Source organism: Diceros bicornis, chromosome 6 (genome assembly GCF_020826845.1).
Source record: "Diceros bicornis minor isolate mBicDic1 chromosome 6, mDicBic1.mat.cur, whole genome shotgun sequence".
NCBI classification, from domain to species: domain Eukaryota; kingdom Metazoa; phylum Chordata; class Mammalia; order Perissodactyla; family Rhinocerotidae; genus Diceros; species Diceros bicornis.
Window position 1 is genome coordinate 23,058,011 of NC_080745.1, and position 17,545 is coordinate 23,075,555.

The window sequence follows — 17,545 nt, forward strand, 5'->3', positions numbered from 1 at the left end:
AAGGCTTTTTGTGTTTTGTTGAAGGAAACAGCATATCAAAGGCCTTTCTCTGGCCTTGAAGACCACATGCATAGGAAGATCAGATTAGGCTCTGGAAAAGAGCTAGTAGAAAATGGAGAGGCTCACTATATCTTTTGTTTTGTGGGGTTCCTGCCTGCAAATGAAATGTTCGTCATTAATGCAACTAATACCACAACCTGAGAAACAAGAAAGATTTTTTTTTTTTGAGCAAGATTGGCCCTGAGCTAACATCTGTTGCCAATCTTCCTCCTCTTTTCCTTTTTTTTTTTTTCTTCCCAAAGCCCCAGTAGATAGCTGTATGTCATAGTTGTACATCCTTCCAGTTGCTCTATGTGGGACTCTGCCTCAGCATGGCTTGATGCATAGGTCTGCGCCCAGGATCCGAACCAGTGAACCCCAGGCCACCGAAGCGGAGCATGCGCACTTAACTGCTACGCCTCTGGGCCAGCCCCGAGAAAGACTTCTTTAAAAAGATAAAAAGATAGCTGCTCTTTCTCCTCAGGTATTGCAACTAGGAAAAGTTATGAAACTAGTAAAATCTGAAGCCTTGCCCAATTTATGCTCAATAAATTATCCAAAAATGCTTTTACATTTAAAACAAAAGATAATCCTACAAGCATGAACTTTTTCTGTCTTTTGTCTTCTTTAGGCTTTTCCTCCACATGCCGTCACTGTCTTTCTTTACTGCAGTTCAGTGACCATACTCTTCACGGTCATCAAAGTGGTCAGTTACCGCCTACACCTCATGTTTGATAAAGGAGAAGTGATTCAGCAAAGGCCCTCCAGAAAGGAAGAAAACCTGAATAAAGACAAAGAGGCCAACAGCAAACACATAATTAATCACAAAAGCCCAAGGTAACATCTCTGATTAGTATGTCAGTTCATAATTTAGATGTTTTCCTTTTGATTAAAATAATTTTTCTTATTTATTAATTGTTTGTGAAAATATGCCAGTACAGACTGATACAATAGGTACATTTTTCTTATATTTAAGCATACAATTAAGCGTAAAATTGATATTGGTAATCAAGATGGTTTAACTATTACTATGAGCTTATGCAATGCTCTGTAATGCTCTGGAATCCATTTGCATTAGCCTTAGGACAGCAAAATATTTTATTTCAGTATTTTTATCAGTAATATATTGCATAGAACTGAAATATTCAGAGTAATTCTTGAGCATTGTCATTATTTTTGCCCTAATTTCTGATAGTTCCTTAAGAGGGCATGTCTTATTTTAAAGTGATGTTTATTATTCTCTCTTAAAAATAAAATGTGTATACAGTGAATATGGCAAAATGGAATCTAGGAAAAAAATTGCTTTGGGACTAATACTGAAAGAGTCATAGTTCTATTTGATAATATCACTGCTCTTGTGTTTCTCATGTTGGATTAGGAATAACAGGCAGATTCACAATGGCAAAAAGGAAGAGGCCAACGGGAACCTCTCTACGCCTCCCCTCCGCTGCAGCTCCAGAGGGCAAAGCATACACTCTCATCACTCTTCTAGTGATCCACTGGTGAGTGTCTGTTTTTCTGTTTCACTTTCTTCATGTTGCTCTAGTGCTGATCCCACCTAGAATGGAAGTGTGCAATGGCAGCAGCTGTGGTTTACATGCATTAGTTGTAAATACTGGCCCTTGTGCTTGTGGAATATCACATCTCAGAGTGTGAAATGACCTGACAGGGACCATGAGATAAACACCCAGTCGTGTGCTGGAAGCACACTCATTGGCTTTTCTGCCATCCTCCCCCCCCTGCCCAGCCTCTCCCTCTGGCTAGAAGAACCGAAATACAGACCTTCACTTCCCTCTCCCTTCTCTTGTCTGTCATTCTCCAAATCATCATATTTTCAATGCCTTCCCCTGGAATCATCTCTACCACTCCACGTTAAATCACACATGTCTCTTGGAAAGCCAATAAATCACCTTGCTTCTAGATTAACTTTACTGGGCTCTGTTCACTATTGTATAAAGTAGCACATTATTTCTTCTCCTCTTTACTTTCTTAATTACCAAACTCCCTTTTATCACAGTACAGTGGTCTTGGTTGGATGTCTACACTTATATTTATTTTTGTCTTCATTTTTGCTACCCATTTCATTAGAAGCTTAAGCAGAGTGGACACTGTATAGTCTCGTCCCCACATGCCGTTTAGAAAAACAGTGGCTGCTACTCAGTGTCTGCTGACTGCCTGGAAATGGGCAGTGAGCTGAGTCATGTATTGATTTTTGTTCTTTCATTTATTTAGGAGTTGCCAGCACAGGAAACGGTGGAAGATCTCAAAGGTAGAGTGTTTATTATTATCATTTAATGTTTTATTACAGCAGTATCCTCAGTGAACTGAAAAATAATTTTTATAAAACAGAATGCCAGTGAATTAATTCAAAATAAGCACTGTACCTAAGACTACATAGTTATATTTTAACTTTATTTTTTTGTCTGAATTTTAATTATTTCTCATCAGAATTTGTATGTCATGTCTTCAAATTGTGATATTTTATTGATCGTATTTCATTCTTTTCTCTAGTCTGTGTCTCATTTCATATGGCTCCTAATAGCAGATATAAAATAGGATAAATTCATCATCGACATACAAACTTTTGGCTGTAGTACTTACAGTGAAAGATGACAGGGAAATTATATTGCATTCTATATACCTACATTTCTTTCAAGTCACAAATTTTGTTTCTTTTGACTCTCAAAATTTTTGTTTTACTTTTTTACAAAGATTTCATCTTATTGTCTTTTGATTGCCTTCAGAAGACTTAGAAAAGAGCTTTTGGAGGCCTGAATTAACGCCTTCCTTTCTCTGCAGTTCTATTTTTTTGTAGTACTAGTACAAAGAGAAATTTATGCTTTATTTAAATTTAAAAAATAGTGTAATATTTTATTTTTTAGGAAACAGATGAAATTAGCACCATGGCCCTGAAAACCTAAAATAAAGTTTCTTTTTCATTGCTCAGCTGAATCCTATGATAATAATATGCAAAGGATTATCCAAATTCTTTTTTCTATATTACTGCTACTGAAATGAAATATGCATTAGTTATGTTTCACATATTTTAATTACACACAAAATTTCATACCAGTGTTATTTCATGTCCATTTTTACACACACACACACACGCGTTTTTCCTCGTATTAAACTACATATTCTTCCAGATCAGGTACCGTTGCTGTTAATACCCTTACTTTACATCCTTTCAGCGTCTGTTCCAGCCTTTAGTCTCACCGTTCCAATTGAAACAATTCCTTCCTTTCTTCTGTGTACTAGGAATTGCAGTAGAGGTTTTGCAATTGTCGTTTCATTCTGAGTCATAACAAGTAAAATATACAGGTGGCATTTAGACTCATACCTGACTACTAAATCCAGTGTTTTTTCAGCAACACTGAAATAAAGCAATTTTTTTTTTCTTAGACTAATCTCATAATACACCATCCTAGTATCCAATTCTTTTTGTTGTTAAAAAGCACAATGGCTTTCTTTATCTTTTTAACAGCGCTATTGAGATTTAATTCAGATTCATGCAATTCACCCATTTAAAGTGTAAGATTCAGTGGTTTTTAGTATATTCACAAAGTTGTATATTCATTATCACAATCAATTTTAGAATATTTTTATTACATTGAAAAGAAACGCCACACAGCTTAGCCTTCACCCCTCAATCTCCTCATTTCCTCCAGCCCTGGGCAACCACTAATGTCCTTTCTGTCTCTGTAGATTTGCCTATTCTTGACATTTCATATAAATGGAATCATGTAATATGTGGTCTTTTGTGCCTGGTTTATTTCAATTAGCATAACATCCTCAAGGTTCATCCATGTTGTAGCTTATATCAGTACTTCATTTCTTTTTATTATCAAATAATATTCCATTAAAGGGATATACATTTTATTTATCCATTCATCAGTTGATGAACCTTTGGGTTGTTTGCGCTTTTTGGCTGTTATGAATGATGCTGCAGTGAATATTCTTGTGCAAGTTTGTGTGTGGCTGTGTGTTTTCATTCTCTTGGGTATATATGTACCTAGGAGTGGAATTGCTGGGTCATTTAGTAATTCTATGTTTAACCATTTGAGGAACTACCAGACTGTTTTAGAAAGTAGGTGGATCATTTTACATTTCCGCCATCAGTATGTAAGAGTCACAATTTCTCCATGACTTTGACGACACTTGTTATTGTCCATGTTTTTTAGTATAGTCATCCTAGTGGGTGTGAAATGGTATCCATCTTACTGTGGTTTTGATTTGCATTTCTCTAATGACTAATGATGTTAACGTTTTCATCATCATCATTATTCTTAGGGAAAGGTCTATTTGAGTCCTTTGTGCAGTTTTTACTTGGATTGTCATTTTGTTGTTGAGTTGTCAGAGTTCTTTATATATTTTGGATACATGTCCCTTATCAGATATGTTTGCAGATATTTTCTCTCATTCTGTGGGTTGTTTTGTCGCTTTTTTTTTGTTGTGTGAGGAAGATGGGCCCTGAGCTAACATCTACCAATCCTCCTCTTTTTGCTGAGGAAGACTGGCCCTGGGCCGACATCCATGCCCATCTTCCTCTACTTTACATGGGACACCGCCACAGCATGGCTCGACAAGCGGTGCATCGGTGCGTGCCTGGGATCCGAACCGGCGAACCCCGGGCCGTGGCAGTGGAGCGCGCGCACTTAACCACTTGCGCCACTGGGCCGGCCCCTCTTGTCGCTTTCTTAATGGAGTTCTTTGAAGCACAAAAGTTTTAATTTTTGTGAAGTCCACTTTATTGATTTTTTTGTTGCTTGGGCTTTTGGTGTCATATATAAGGAACCATTGCCGAATCTAGGGTCATGAATATTTATTCCTGTGTTTTTTTCTAAGAGTTTTATAGTTTTACCTCTTATATTCAGATCTATGATCTATTTCGAGTTAATTTTTGTGTATGATGTGAGATAGAGGTCCAGCTTAATTCTTTTGCATTTGTTTATCAGTTGTCCAAGCACCATTTATTGAAAAGATTATTTCTTTCCCCCACTAACTTGTCCTGGCATCCTGGCACCCTTGTTGAAAATCAATTGACCATACATGTAATGGTTTGTTTTTGGACTTTCAATTCTATTCTTTTGATCTATATATCTAGCCTTATGCCAGTATCACACTGTCTTGATTACTGTAGCTGTGTAATAAGTTTTGAAATTGGGAACTGTGAGTCATCTAACTTTATTTTGGCTATTCTGGGTCCCTTACATTTCCATGTGGACTATCAATTTCTACAAAAAAGACAGCTGGGATGTTGATAAGGATTGTATTGAGTCTGTAAATAAATTTGGGGAGAATTGCCATCTTAACAGCGTTAAGTTTTCCAGTCCATGAACGTGGGATGTCTTTGCACTTATTTGGATCTTCTTTCATTTTTTTTGGACAATGTCTTGTAGTTTTCAGTGTACAAGTCTTGTACTTCTATTGTTAAACTTATTCCTAAGTATTTTATTCTTTTAGATGCCATTATAACTGGAATTTTATTCTTAATTTCATTTTAGGTTGTTCATTGCTAGTGTATTAAAATGTAATTGATTTTTTCACATTGATTTTATATCATACAAACTTCCTGAATGTTTACTAGTTCTAGTAGTTTTTTAGTGGGTTCCTGAGGATTTTCTGCATACAAAATGATATCATCAGTGAATAGAGATCCTTTGCGTTTCCCTGTCCAGTCGAGTCGCCTTTTATTTCTTTTTCTTGACTAATTGCCCTGGCTAGAATTTCCAGTATAATGTTGATTAGATGTGGTGAGAGTGGACATCATTACTTGTTTCTGATCTTATGGGGAAAGCATTCAGTCTTTCACCATTTGAGTTTTTCATAAATAGCCTGTATCAGGTTGAAGAAGTTCTCTTCTAATCTCAGTTTGTTCAATGTTTTTGACGTGAAAGGGTATTGGATTTTTGTCGAGTGCTTTCTATGCATCTCTTGACACGATCATGTAGTTTTGTCATAGTGCCCTTCTTGATATATTTTTTTCTTAGTTGTATAGTTTGTTTTTACAGTTAAAGTGTCAAAGATAGAAGCCAGATGATTATATTCAGTTAGATTTCATCGTTAAGCAATATCTTGGTGGAGTCACTTTAGGCCGACTATTTTTCTTAGTTTTCTAGGTAGGAAATTGATTATTACCATTTTTGCTTAGGGTTAAGCAGGCACTGAGATATGACATGCTAACATATTCATAAAAGACACATTTATCAGCCACGGTATGACTTTATTCGTTTATATGCAATAAATTGTAGTTGACTAACTTTCTTCTCTTGGCTTTCATAATAGCACATTTTCCTGATTTTCTTCCTTCTCAGTGTCCTTTGACTGAGCCTCCACTGTTGTTTGATATGTGAAGGCTGGAGTGCCTCTGGTCTTGGTCTTGGGCTTCTCTTCTCTAGATACCAGCTCTCCCTTGGTGATCTCATACCTAGCTTTAAATGCCATCTGTGTGGTGATGGTGAGTGAATCTGTTTCCCTAATTTTGACCTCTTTTTGGACTTCAGTCTCATGCTTCCAGCTCCTTACACCTATTTCCTCTTGGATAAGATGTCTAATAGTCATATCAAATGGATTACCACCCACAGAGATTTCTCGATTGACTTCGCTAAATCTGTACCTCCTCTAGTTTTCTCTTTATCAGTAAACAGTCCCCCCACCAATCCAGTTGCCAAAGCTCCAGAATCAACGAGTTTTCCTTGGTTGCTCTTTCCCTTACTACCCTCAGGTTCAATCCACCAGCAAATCCTGTCAGCTCTATTCCAAAGCATATCTCAAATTTATCTGTTTCTCTCCGTGTCCACCACTACCACCCTAGTCTAAGACACTGCTATTTCTCAACTGCAGTAGCCTCCTCACTGGGCTCCCTTCTTCCATTCTTGTCGCACTTCACTACAGTCTATCCCTCGTGCAGTAGGCAGAGTTATTTTTAAAAACCTAATTCAGATCATGTGCTCTCCCTGCTCATTGAAAACTTCTATTGGGTTCACATTATTCTTAACAAAAAGTCCAACTCTTTGGCTTATAAAGCCTGATACATTTGGGACCCTGCCTGCCTTACCGATCTCTCTTCCTTTCACACTCCCTTTGCTCATCTGCTTCAGCTTCACAGACTTTCTTTCTGTTGCTCAGACATGCCAAGTGAGCTCCCACCACAAGGTCTTTGCATTAAATATCTTTTGTGTTTTTTTCTAACTTGGAGTGCTCTTCCCTCTCATCTTGTATGCCGGGAAATGGTCCTGGTTTCTGCTAACCTGTACAATCACGATTGTGTGATGTGGGAGGTAATGAAACAATAAAAGTGCATTATGAATGTGTTTTATAGGTCCAACCCAAGAGCCCTTTCCTTAGGCTCTGCCTGGCGATTTGGATTTTTTCTGAAATATTTTTATTAATTTTTGACAAGCACACTTTACATTGGGTGGTCGTGGAACGCCTCTCTGACAAGAAGATATTCAAGTTGGGATCTGAATGACAAAAAGTAGAGCAGTCATACGCAGATATGCAGAGGTGATGTGAGAAAGTAGATGAGGGTCAGACCAGGACTCAGAAAACCTGGCTCTAGTCTCAGTTTCATCAGTAGCTTGGTGACCTTGGACAAATTTCTTGACCCTTCTATTCTTCTGTTTCCATGTAAAGGTATCTACCCTGCATTGTAGGATAACCTGCATAGGGTTGTTACAAAGGTAAAATATTCATGATCGTCATCAACCAACATTCTTGAGCATGGATAAGATAATGTGCTGATTTCTTTGGAGGATTCATTGAGTATAAAATATAGTTGTTTTTCTAGAAGTGTACAGTCCAATTGGGAAGATAATTTATATGTACATAAATAAAACTACAGTTTAAGTATATGGTAAGTGAAGTTTAGTTTTACAGACATTAAATGCTTAAAGAGTTCAGAAGAAGAGAGTTTATTTTGGGTTTAGGTGATCATGGGAAGTTACATGTTGAAGGAGGGATATGAATAAGGCCTTGAATGGGGTCTTCAGTGGGTGAAGAGAAGGAACATTCCAGGTGGGAGAGTTATGCCCAGAATTTGTACTAGAGTCAAAGAAGGTCTTTTGACTACGGCAGTGTAGAGCAGGGTCTCTCAATTCTATCTACCAAAGTGCCCCCGAAGGCAGGAGAGAATGAATATACACTCCTGCTTGCTCCAGGCCCCTGCCTCCTGAGACCTGAGGGTCATAGGCTGAATCAGCCTACGGCAAGGGTTAATTAATACATGTTATGTCATAAATTTTTTTTCATTCTTTTTCATAATATGCCCATTTGTTTTGATAATAAGGTAGTATTTTATGTTATCTCAAGAGTTGTATTATTTATTTTTTTCCTCTAATATTTGAGTGAGTGAGAAGTTGCTTATTCTGTTTTTCCTGTGGCTTTGCAGAACCTGGGATAATGCACCCCTTGTGCCACCAGAGAATACTCTTCATGATAGAAGTGAAGGGAAGACTGAAGGCACTTATTGATTGAATGACCATAAGGCTAGGAGAGAACAAAAAACCAAAAGATGACCCCAAAGTTTCTAGCTCAAGAAGCTTAGGGAATGGTAGTGTCATTAATAGGTATAGGGAAGCAGGGAGAAGGACAGAGCTCACCTTCAGCCCTCATCATAAATAAATATTATTTGCAGATGCAATTTAAAATGTTTTGAAAATATATGAATCATCAGAAGTGTGAGGTTATTGTTGTCCTTGTCAAGGTGCCAACAAGCCCATTGACAGTCCTTGGGCTAGTGCTTTCTGTGTCCATCCTTAGAGATCCTCATGGCAACGTTAAGAGGTTGGTATGATTATCTCCATTTTACTCATAAGGTGGTTGAGGATTAGAGCAGTGGTTCTCAACTGGAGGAGGGGGGTTTTGCTCCCCAGGAGACATTTGACAATGTCTGAAGGCATTTTTTATTGTCATGACTGAGTGCAAAGTTCTACTGCCATCGAGTGGGTAGAGGCCAGGGATGCTGCTAAACATCCTACAATGCACAGGACAGCCCCCACAGGAAAGAATTATCTGGTCCAAAATGTTGGTAGTGCCACAGTTGAGAAATTGTGGTTGAGAGGGATTAACTGACTTGCCCAAGGCGACATAGCTAGTGAAGAGCAGAGCCAGAATCTTTCTGACTGCAAGGCCCAAATGTGTTGTTTAAACCATACCAGTCTGCCTCCCAACACCACAAAACAGCAAAAGCTAACAGTCTGAATTATTATTTTAAGTATAGAGATTTCAAGAACAATTTCACAGTGGAGGTGATATTTTAAAAACAAGAGTCTAATCACGTTTGTTGCTGGTGCTAGTTTTAGTTTTGTTATTATTAGGTCTTGCTCTGGGACATCATTCATCCATTTTGGATGCTAATAAAATTGCTGTCCTGTTTATTTCAGGTGTCGTTCTATCAGAAGACCAACCTGTAGCACCAGTGTCATCTACCTCACCTGGTATCAAAACGGAAAACTTACCTGCTTCTAAAGGGTACATGCTAGAAACCATGACCACATCAGCAATGCCATTGAAACCAGTTGTGGCAGAAACTCTCATCAATGATAAAGGGAAGGAAAGGCGAGGCAAGGGGCAGCCCCCTTTCCGCCACAGATCCGAGGGCGGCTTAGTGGATAAAGAAGCCTTGAAGAAGTTGCCGCACCTGTCTCTGTCTCAGTATGACTTACTAGAAACAGACGTTTCTTTCCAGCCTTGGGGGAGTGAGAATTCAGTCCTGATTCCAGAACCTATGAATTATGCCCAGGGCTCCATGAGGGAACAGTTGCGGAGCAAGTCGCCCCAGGACAGCCTGAGCAGCAGCTGCCCTCAGTGTAACACCGTAATTGCCAAACCTGTGCGCAAACCGGTGGATGCTTCCTGGCAGGTGGACCCACCCTTGAACCAGGAAGTGGACTACTCAGATAGTGAGGTAGCGGTTACTCTTATTGATACTTCTCAACCTGGAGATCCACTGAGTCTGCATGAACCCATTAAAATTGTCATCACCATGAGCAGTACCCAGAACTCTATGACGGACTTGGAAAGCTCACTCCACCTGAAGGTGATTAGCACTGAGAGAACTGGTTTAAAGTCTGATGAGCCGGCTACCCCAGGGGTGGCCAGTCCTCCAAACGTGGAGCAGATGAGAATTCCTGTCATCACACTCGAGCTGTCTGAGGATGGAAGAGGAGATGTTATTTGTCCCGAAGACAATGGAAGTGAAAGGACTCCAGAGAGATTGATGGTGGAGGCATCCTCCAATCAGTGCTCTGGCTATGAATCTGGGGAGGGGGGAAATGCCACCAAGGACTACAGTCCTTCCCCAAGAGACCACTGTGAAACAAGTCCCCCGCTCACACCTAACATGGTCTTCGAGTCTGAAGCGGGAAAGGAAGGCCAGGCTAACCTTGACCCCTCATCTTGTAAAACCAGCCATGAAAAGAGACATGCCCGTGTCCTCAGTGTGGATAGTGGCACAGACGTCTTCTTGTGCAAAAGTTCCGCAGAAATTACCAAGGATAAAGAGAAAACAATACCAACTTCCAAATCTGACCTAGAGGCTAAGGAAGGACAAATACCAAATGAATCCAACTTCTTGGAATTTGTCTCCCTGTTAGAATCAATTAATACTTCCAAGGTGGTGGCATCCAGCCAAAGGAATGGCTCAGCAGAGCAGAACAGAGAAAGTGGGCTTCTTGGAGGTATGATTCCCATCAGTTCTGTCCTGATGATACAAAGACAGCAATACATCTCTTTGTTATTTGCCTTCTGTGATTTGATTTTGCACATAGTGGGACAACTATTAGGCAATTATTTGCTGCTTGGCATTGTCATTGATATTTCCCAAATGTGCCAGTACTAAACTATGTGATGAGCATATATCAAAATTGGCTTACTCCACCAGGAAGTTTAAGGCATAGTAATGAATGTTTGGCTTCCCTAGAAGGCAAGAATATTTATTTTCAAGGAAATAAGCAATTATATTTTACCATGAGACAAGAACTCACAATAGATATCTCTTTCTTTATAGAATAGATCCATTCTGGAAAAGCTGATCATAAACCAAATTTCTGTTAAGTGAATCCACTTTTCTGTTGAATTCCACTATAAAATCCTGTTTGCAGAATTCCCTAATTATCACAAGTTGTAAACATAATTGTGACAAACACTTACACGGCTCTTAATTTACGTCAGACACTGTCCTGAGCACTTTACATGTATAAACAAGAGTGACCATACATTGTGGTTTGCCCGAGAGGGACCTCATTTACACTTGTTTTGCCAACATAATTATTAATAGCACCACCTTTCACTCTCAACAGTGTTCCCAGTTTGAACAATAAATTATACAGTTACTCTCATGTTAACTCACTTACTCCTCATATAACCTTGTGTTATGGGCACTATTATCATTCCTTTTTGCAGATGAGGCTCGGAGATTTTCACTAACTTCCCCAAGTTAGACTGGTAAGTGTGGGAGGTACTAGAACTGAGCTTTGATCCCAGGCAGTCTTGCTTCCGAGTCCATGCTCATAAAAAATAAACTATATTTCCTGTCTCCCTATAAGATTCATTTATTTTCAAGTTACTTGATGTCTCTGGGCCTCAGTTTCCTCACTGGTAAATGATACCTCATTGCTGTAGGTTGTAGCATTTCTTTATGCTGGACTGCCTGTCCCTTTGCTACTGGCCGTTCTCCCCTCTCTGGGACAGCCAGGGGGCCCCTCTGGCTCCATGTTGGCCGCTCCTGGCAATTTGCTGTTGTTTCTTTTGTCTTTCTGGTGCTCTGCCAAAGGGATTGCTGTGCATGCTGATTGGTCCACTGTTGCTTAAAAATTCATTAAGTTTGAATATTTAAATTATGTCAAGTTAGTGTGTTCTCCATTTTACTATGTCTATATATTTAAGATTTTGCATTTGGTGTTAATAAGAACAGGAAAGATTTAGTTAAACTTTTTAACAAACATAAGCAGTACAAGAAAGCATTGGTTACTTTGAGATGAAAATCTTTCTGATATAAGATTTGGGTGTTTGTTGTTTAATATAAAGATTCATACATTTAGATCGGCATTGTCTAACAGAACTTTCTGCAGTGATAGAAATATCCCATAACTGCTGTCCAGTATAGTAGCCACTAGCCACATGTAGCTATTAAATACTTGGAATGAGGATTGTGCAGCTGAGAAGCTGAATTTTAATTTTGCTGAATTTTAATTCATTTAAATAGCCACATGTGGCTGCTGTCTATCTTGCTGGTCCAGACGACACGTGTGTCTTCCCTAGAAGCCATGTGCGTGGTAGATGGAACACTGGCTTTGGAACTTGATAGCCTAGGGCCAAATTTTGGTTTTGTAGTACCAGCTGGGTGAGCTTAGGCAACTTACCAAATCTATCTGAGTCATAATTTCTTCAATAAAGCAGGAATTGTAATATGTTATGGATTTATTATGAGGATTCAATTAGGAAACTATGTAAAAAGTCTTGCTCGTGATCGATTTCAGCATTTTATTCTGATTTTCCCCTCAGGCAAAATGTAAGGTTTATTTGGTTTATCTACTTAAGTTTTTGCTCTTCTTGAATTTTTCAGCCAGCCACTTTCAATCAGAACAACGCTGAATTGGGAATCTAGGGGACGTGCAAAGAGATATAGATGCTGTGAGGTTTTCTATGGAAAGGAGTGGCTTGGTTGTCAGGAACTTGCAGGCACAGCAAGGAGAGAGGAGTTGGAGTGGATTGTATGTCTATGCCAGGATAGGACAGAGGTTTTTAACTAAAGGATGAAAGAGAAGGACAATAAGTCTTTTAGTTCCTGGAAGGCAGTCAATGCCAAAGGTGGCAAATTAGGTGGTTTTTCAGTGATACCTTATATTTTTGGAAATGGAATATCTTCATGCTCCATCACTGAATATTAATTTGTTATTTATTATAATCCAAAAACCCATTTTGGGAGGTATTTATAAAACAACATGATGGTATTTAATGATATTAGCAGCCTAGAGAATGTGCCCTAATCTTTCTCCTGCTTGATAGAGAAACAATGCTTGAACTTGGACCAGATTGTACGAAGAAAGGTGATTTACCAGTTTCTCTCTGTGGCACCGTTGTTTCCAACCCAGCTCATCTCCACAAAGGGCTTTGATTATCTTCAGGCCTTGGGGATATCCTAAAGTTCAAGGCTATGGAAAACCACACACTTATCAAAAGCTTTTAAAACCATGTTTTTGTTTTGTTTTGATACAGCTTTATTTTATTTATGGAAATAAACAAAGACCACTCAAATGAGAAGAAGCAAAGGCTATGATTCAGAGCTTACTATAGTGAGGGAGTCAACCACCGTCACTGTGTTTTGGCAGAGATTGAAATGCAGGCAGAGGAGTGGGAAAGCTTTGTAGTGGAGGAAAGGAAGGCTTTAGGTATGATTGGAGGCTGCTGGCCTGGGGAAGCTGGAGGCGGGCTGACTAGAGCATCCAATGTGATCAGTTAGGGGAGCATATTGGCTTTCCCTGGTTGGTTGGCTTTCTCTGGTTGGAAGCAGGGACAAAAATTAGGGAAGCTGTCAGTTATTAATCAAGTCCTGGCCATTTGGAGCTGATTGTTATGGGGGTTATTTTTCAGTTTCTTGGACGGCTTGCCAGAAATAGTAGTCTAACTTCCTGTAAGTCTGAGTTGTACATAGTATATTGGCTTCCTGGGCTGGTTACTGTAGATAATGGGTTGGTTTCCTGGGCTGGTTGCTGTAGACTGTGAGTCAGAGTTCTATTTTTATATATATATTGTCTGGCCATTTGCCATTTGTATATTCAATCTCTTCTAGAATTTCTAAGAAAATAATTACCAATGTATATAGAGATGCTTATTGAAGAATTATCTATAGTATGGAAAAATTGAAACAACCTAAATTTACAACAATAGAGGTCTAATTCAATAAAATTATACTGTGTCAATGTAATATTATATAACTACCATTTTTGGATGTGGTAGAAGAATATCTAATGTCATTAAATATTTATAATACTTTAAGATAAATATAAAAGTTATAAAATAACATCTGTATTATAGTTTAATTTTTGTAAAAAAACAATATGTGTATGCCTAGAAAAAAAGACTGATGTGACATGTATCAAATTGACTCCTGTATCAGTATGGTGGGGCTAGAGTGATTTAAGATTTTTTCTTTTGTCTAGTCTTAAATTATATACAATTAATGTGTGCTGTTTTTATAAACAGAAAATTCCTAAAAATGTGTTTTTTTTAAAGGGAAAAAGGGAAAAAAACAGTCCATATTGTTGGCATATGCAATGTGCCCATTTAAGAGAAGGAGACACTAAGATGTGATAGAAATGTGAACAAATGATTCCAATACATGTAGTGTGAAGGGGTGGAGCTGTCTAGATGTGCCTTTCTGCAATTTTTTATGTGATATGATCACTGGCTAAAGCTATGTATTATGATAGCACTTTCTCACAAATGTGTTTCTTAAAAACTGTGAAAAGTTCTATCTTGACAAGCTGTCACATGAAATGCAAACATTTTATACCAAAAAAATTCTAACAGTAGTTTCACAGATGTGCTGGGAATGTTTATCTTCAGGACTCACATAGAAGCCAGCAATGTTTCTCTAAATACTTGAAGTCTAAGGATGAAAAATGTTGTCATATACATAACGATATATTTATACCCCAGGGAAGCTAACATAATGTTACTTTCTGAGGGCCTGGGCAGATCTGAGTGGACTTTCCCAATGGCATGTCTTGAAAGAGCCTATAGGTTCAAACTACTCAGTAGTGCTCTTCTCTCAGGCAAAAATTTACTCAAAAGATAGCTGTTGGTGTCTTTGGTCTTGGGAATACAGTGGTCATTGTGACCTTGAAGGTGACTGTTGGGGTGTGTCCTCAGACAAGGAAGGGCTGGCCCTCAGGGGCAGATTCCATTTTGCATAATGGTGTACGCTAAGCCTCTTGTTTTCGTCCTTTATTTAAAGAGGATTCTAAAAACTCAAAAAAACCAATCTGTACCTATTGATCTTGGCATTCTCATGCCCCTTAAAATATTCTCAGGGTAAAGCAGGTGTAGTATCTCACTGTGTCCTCCACAGCACCAGACATGGGGTTCAAAGTCAGCTCTACTTTACAAGTATCTGCTTTATGAAGGGACCAATTCTACTTGAGCGTGAAAATTTGGATTTGGAGAATGAGTGGGAAGGAAAGATTGATAAGATTTTAAAATGGTAAAGGGGACTTTGTTCCAAAATAGCCAGATTTGTTTATGTAATTTTTTTTCCCCCTGATGCTGTCTATTTATGAGTTATGAACCTTTCAGGCCTAACTAATCTAAATGGGTGATTGCAACTGGATAAGCCAGTGGTCACTGGAGTTATTTCAAAGGCGTCCCCGAATTGGTACATGAGGTAGATGGTGTTTGTAGATGTCTAAATAACATGTCTCCAACATATACGCATCTCTGGTTTTCAAATATGTTTAAGTACTTTCATAATTAGTAGAAGGAAAATTTATTTAAATGCATTCTGAATTCATAGGAGCTATTTATATTTTCTATCCATTCTTGTTTCAGTTTTGGTAACTTATTTCCAAGTGCTTTCACATTAATTTCTTATTTAATTTTGTATTAACACATAAAGTGATGTTTTTCAGATAACTGCTCCCAGGAGAAAAAAGAGGAAATCCTAGAAAGTGAAAAGCCCAGTGGATGCGATTCCAAGCAAGGAAAACCAGACATGCAAAGTCAAGATCATACCGGCACCAGCCCTGTGCTCACTGAGCCTGCCAGGATCACGACCCTGTAAGGATGGCTTGCTTACTTAGCATCACCTTGGTGCAAGGCGTGAGACAGCCTCATTTACTGGCTGCTTCTTTTAATGCTTTGTTAAGGATAAGGAGGAGTTCCTAATAGTTTTTGAAACTTTTATATATGTTAAGTTTCCAGGGCAATAGACAAAGACAAATAATCTACAGAGTAACTTCCCAACAAGATAGTTCTGTCTTGCAAGTCATCAGTGGGCCAGAAACATCTGTGCAAGATGAGATTTCTGTGGATGCTATGCATGTCTTCATTGATGAACATGGTAAGTCTTGAGAACTCTTTACTGATGAGGAAGAAGGGGTAAAGCTGGCAGCTTTCTCAGGGTCCCATGTGGTCTCTTAGCACAAGTACTAGACTTTGGAACAGGAAGACTTAGTCCTACGATTGCTCACATATAGTGTTCTTAGAACAGTGTGCTCCCTCTTGCCTCAGGGTCTTTGCACGTGCCATGTCCCTGTGCCCACAGTGTGCTATTTATCCTTCAGATCTCAATTCTAAGTTAGGAAAACTTTTCTTAGACTCCCAAGACTTAATCAGGTTCCTCTGCTTTTTGCTCTCTTAACACTCTGTCTTTTTCCTTCTTCAGTACTATTATAGCTTCTAATTACTTATTGACTTATAATAATTTGGTTAATGACATTTTCATTTTCCCCTTTGCAATTGTAAATTTCAGGAAGGCGATGCCCAGCACCTAGTAAATATTTATTGGATATATGTTGAAAATCTGACCTTGATATGTTTTTTTAGTGCCTTGTTATAAAAAGGATTTAAAATACTAGAAAGAAAGAGAGAGAGAGAAAGAATCATTAAGTGGCAAGTTCAAAATTCTATAGATAAGGGATATGTGTCCTAGTTTTTCGAGAATGGGTCTTGGCTTAAATCCCTTGCAGATCAATTAATGCTTGTTGTTTTACTCTCAAAAGGATCCTCGTTTGGATCATAAATTATATGATTGCCCTATCTATAGATCCATAGTTTCTGGTTTGAAGGGCTTTTGCATCTGCAGAAATACACAGAGACTTACATTATGAAGAACGATATTAGCACTTACATCGAAGCCTCCAGAGGGGCTTCGGTTGTCATTGCTAATGTTTCTCTTGGTGGGAGGAACCTTCAAGTTGAGGTCCAGTCTCCCGTCTACATTCCAGCTGCTCACAACAAACAAGGTTAATTATGCTCGTGTGTCACCTGAAGAAGGTACTCCCAAAAACGCTTCTGGGGAGAGACCGTTTGCATTTACAGAGTGAACTGATTTTCACACCTCAATACCCTGAACCTCTTTAGCAGGCTAATTTAATTCTGCAAATTAATTCCACCTCTTGCTTTTCCTCATTACCAAGCTGACACACCAGTCAGTGTGCTATGCCACTGCTCATCTGCAAATTCAGAGGTGGGGATGGTCTCATGTGGTCCACCAATCAAAACTACGTGCTTAACAAACCTCTTTCTGTACAAGATACAAAAGAACACCCAGTTACAGAATACGCATATCATACTGACACATGATGAGAATACACCAAAAAATGAATTGAAGAGAATATATGAAAGTGAATTGAGGTGGCACAAATTAATTGATCAAAAGCAATTAAGTAATAAGTAACTGAGTCAAGCTTGTCTAAGCATATTATGAGAGAGGTATGTCAAGAAGATTTTCTTAGTTGTTACACACTCTGTGGAGAAATATAAAGAATGGACCTAGATTACCAAG

At 38.6% G+C, this 17,545-nt stretch overlaps 1 protein-coding gene across 1 annotated transcript in view; it reads left to right on the top strand.

The window, feature by feature from the left end:
• Nucleotides 1-17,545, top strand: part of PCNX2 (pecanex 2) — a 295,490-nt gene that overhangs the window by 28,457 nt on the left and 249,488 nt on the right. The window contains exons 2-7 of the mRNA XM_058543013.1: nt 671-876; nt 1,418-1,541; nt 2,272-2,308; nt 9,423-10,718; nt 15,669-15,816; nt 15,954-16,099. Coding sequence (XP_058398996.1) covers nt 671-876; nt 1,418-1,541; nt 2,272-2,308; nt 9,423-10,718; nt 15,669-15,816; nt 15,954-16,099 — 1,957 coding nt within the window. The remainder of the gene's footprint in view (nt 1-670; nt 877-1,417; nt 1,542-2,271; nt 2,309-9,422; nt 10,719-15,668; nt 15,817-15,953; nt 16,100-17,545) is intronic.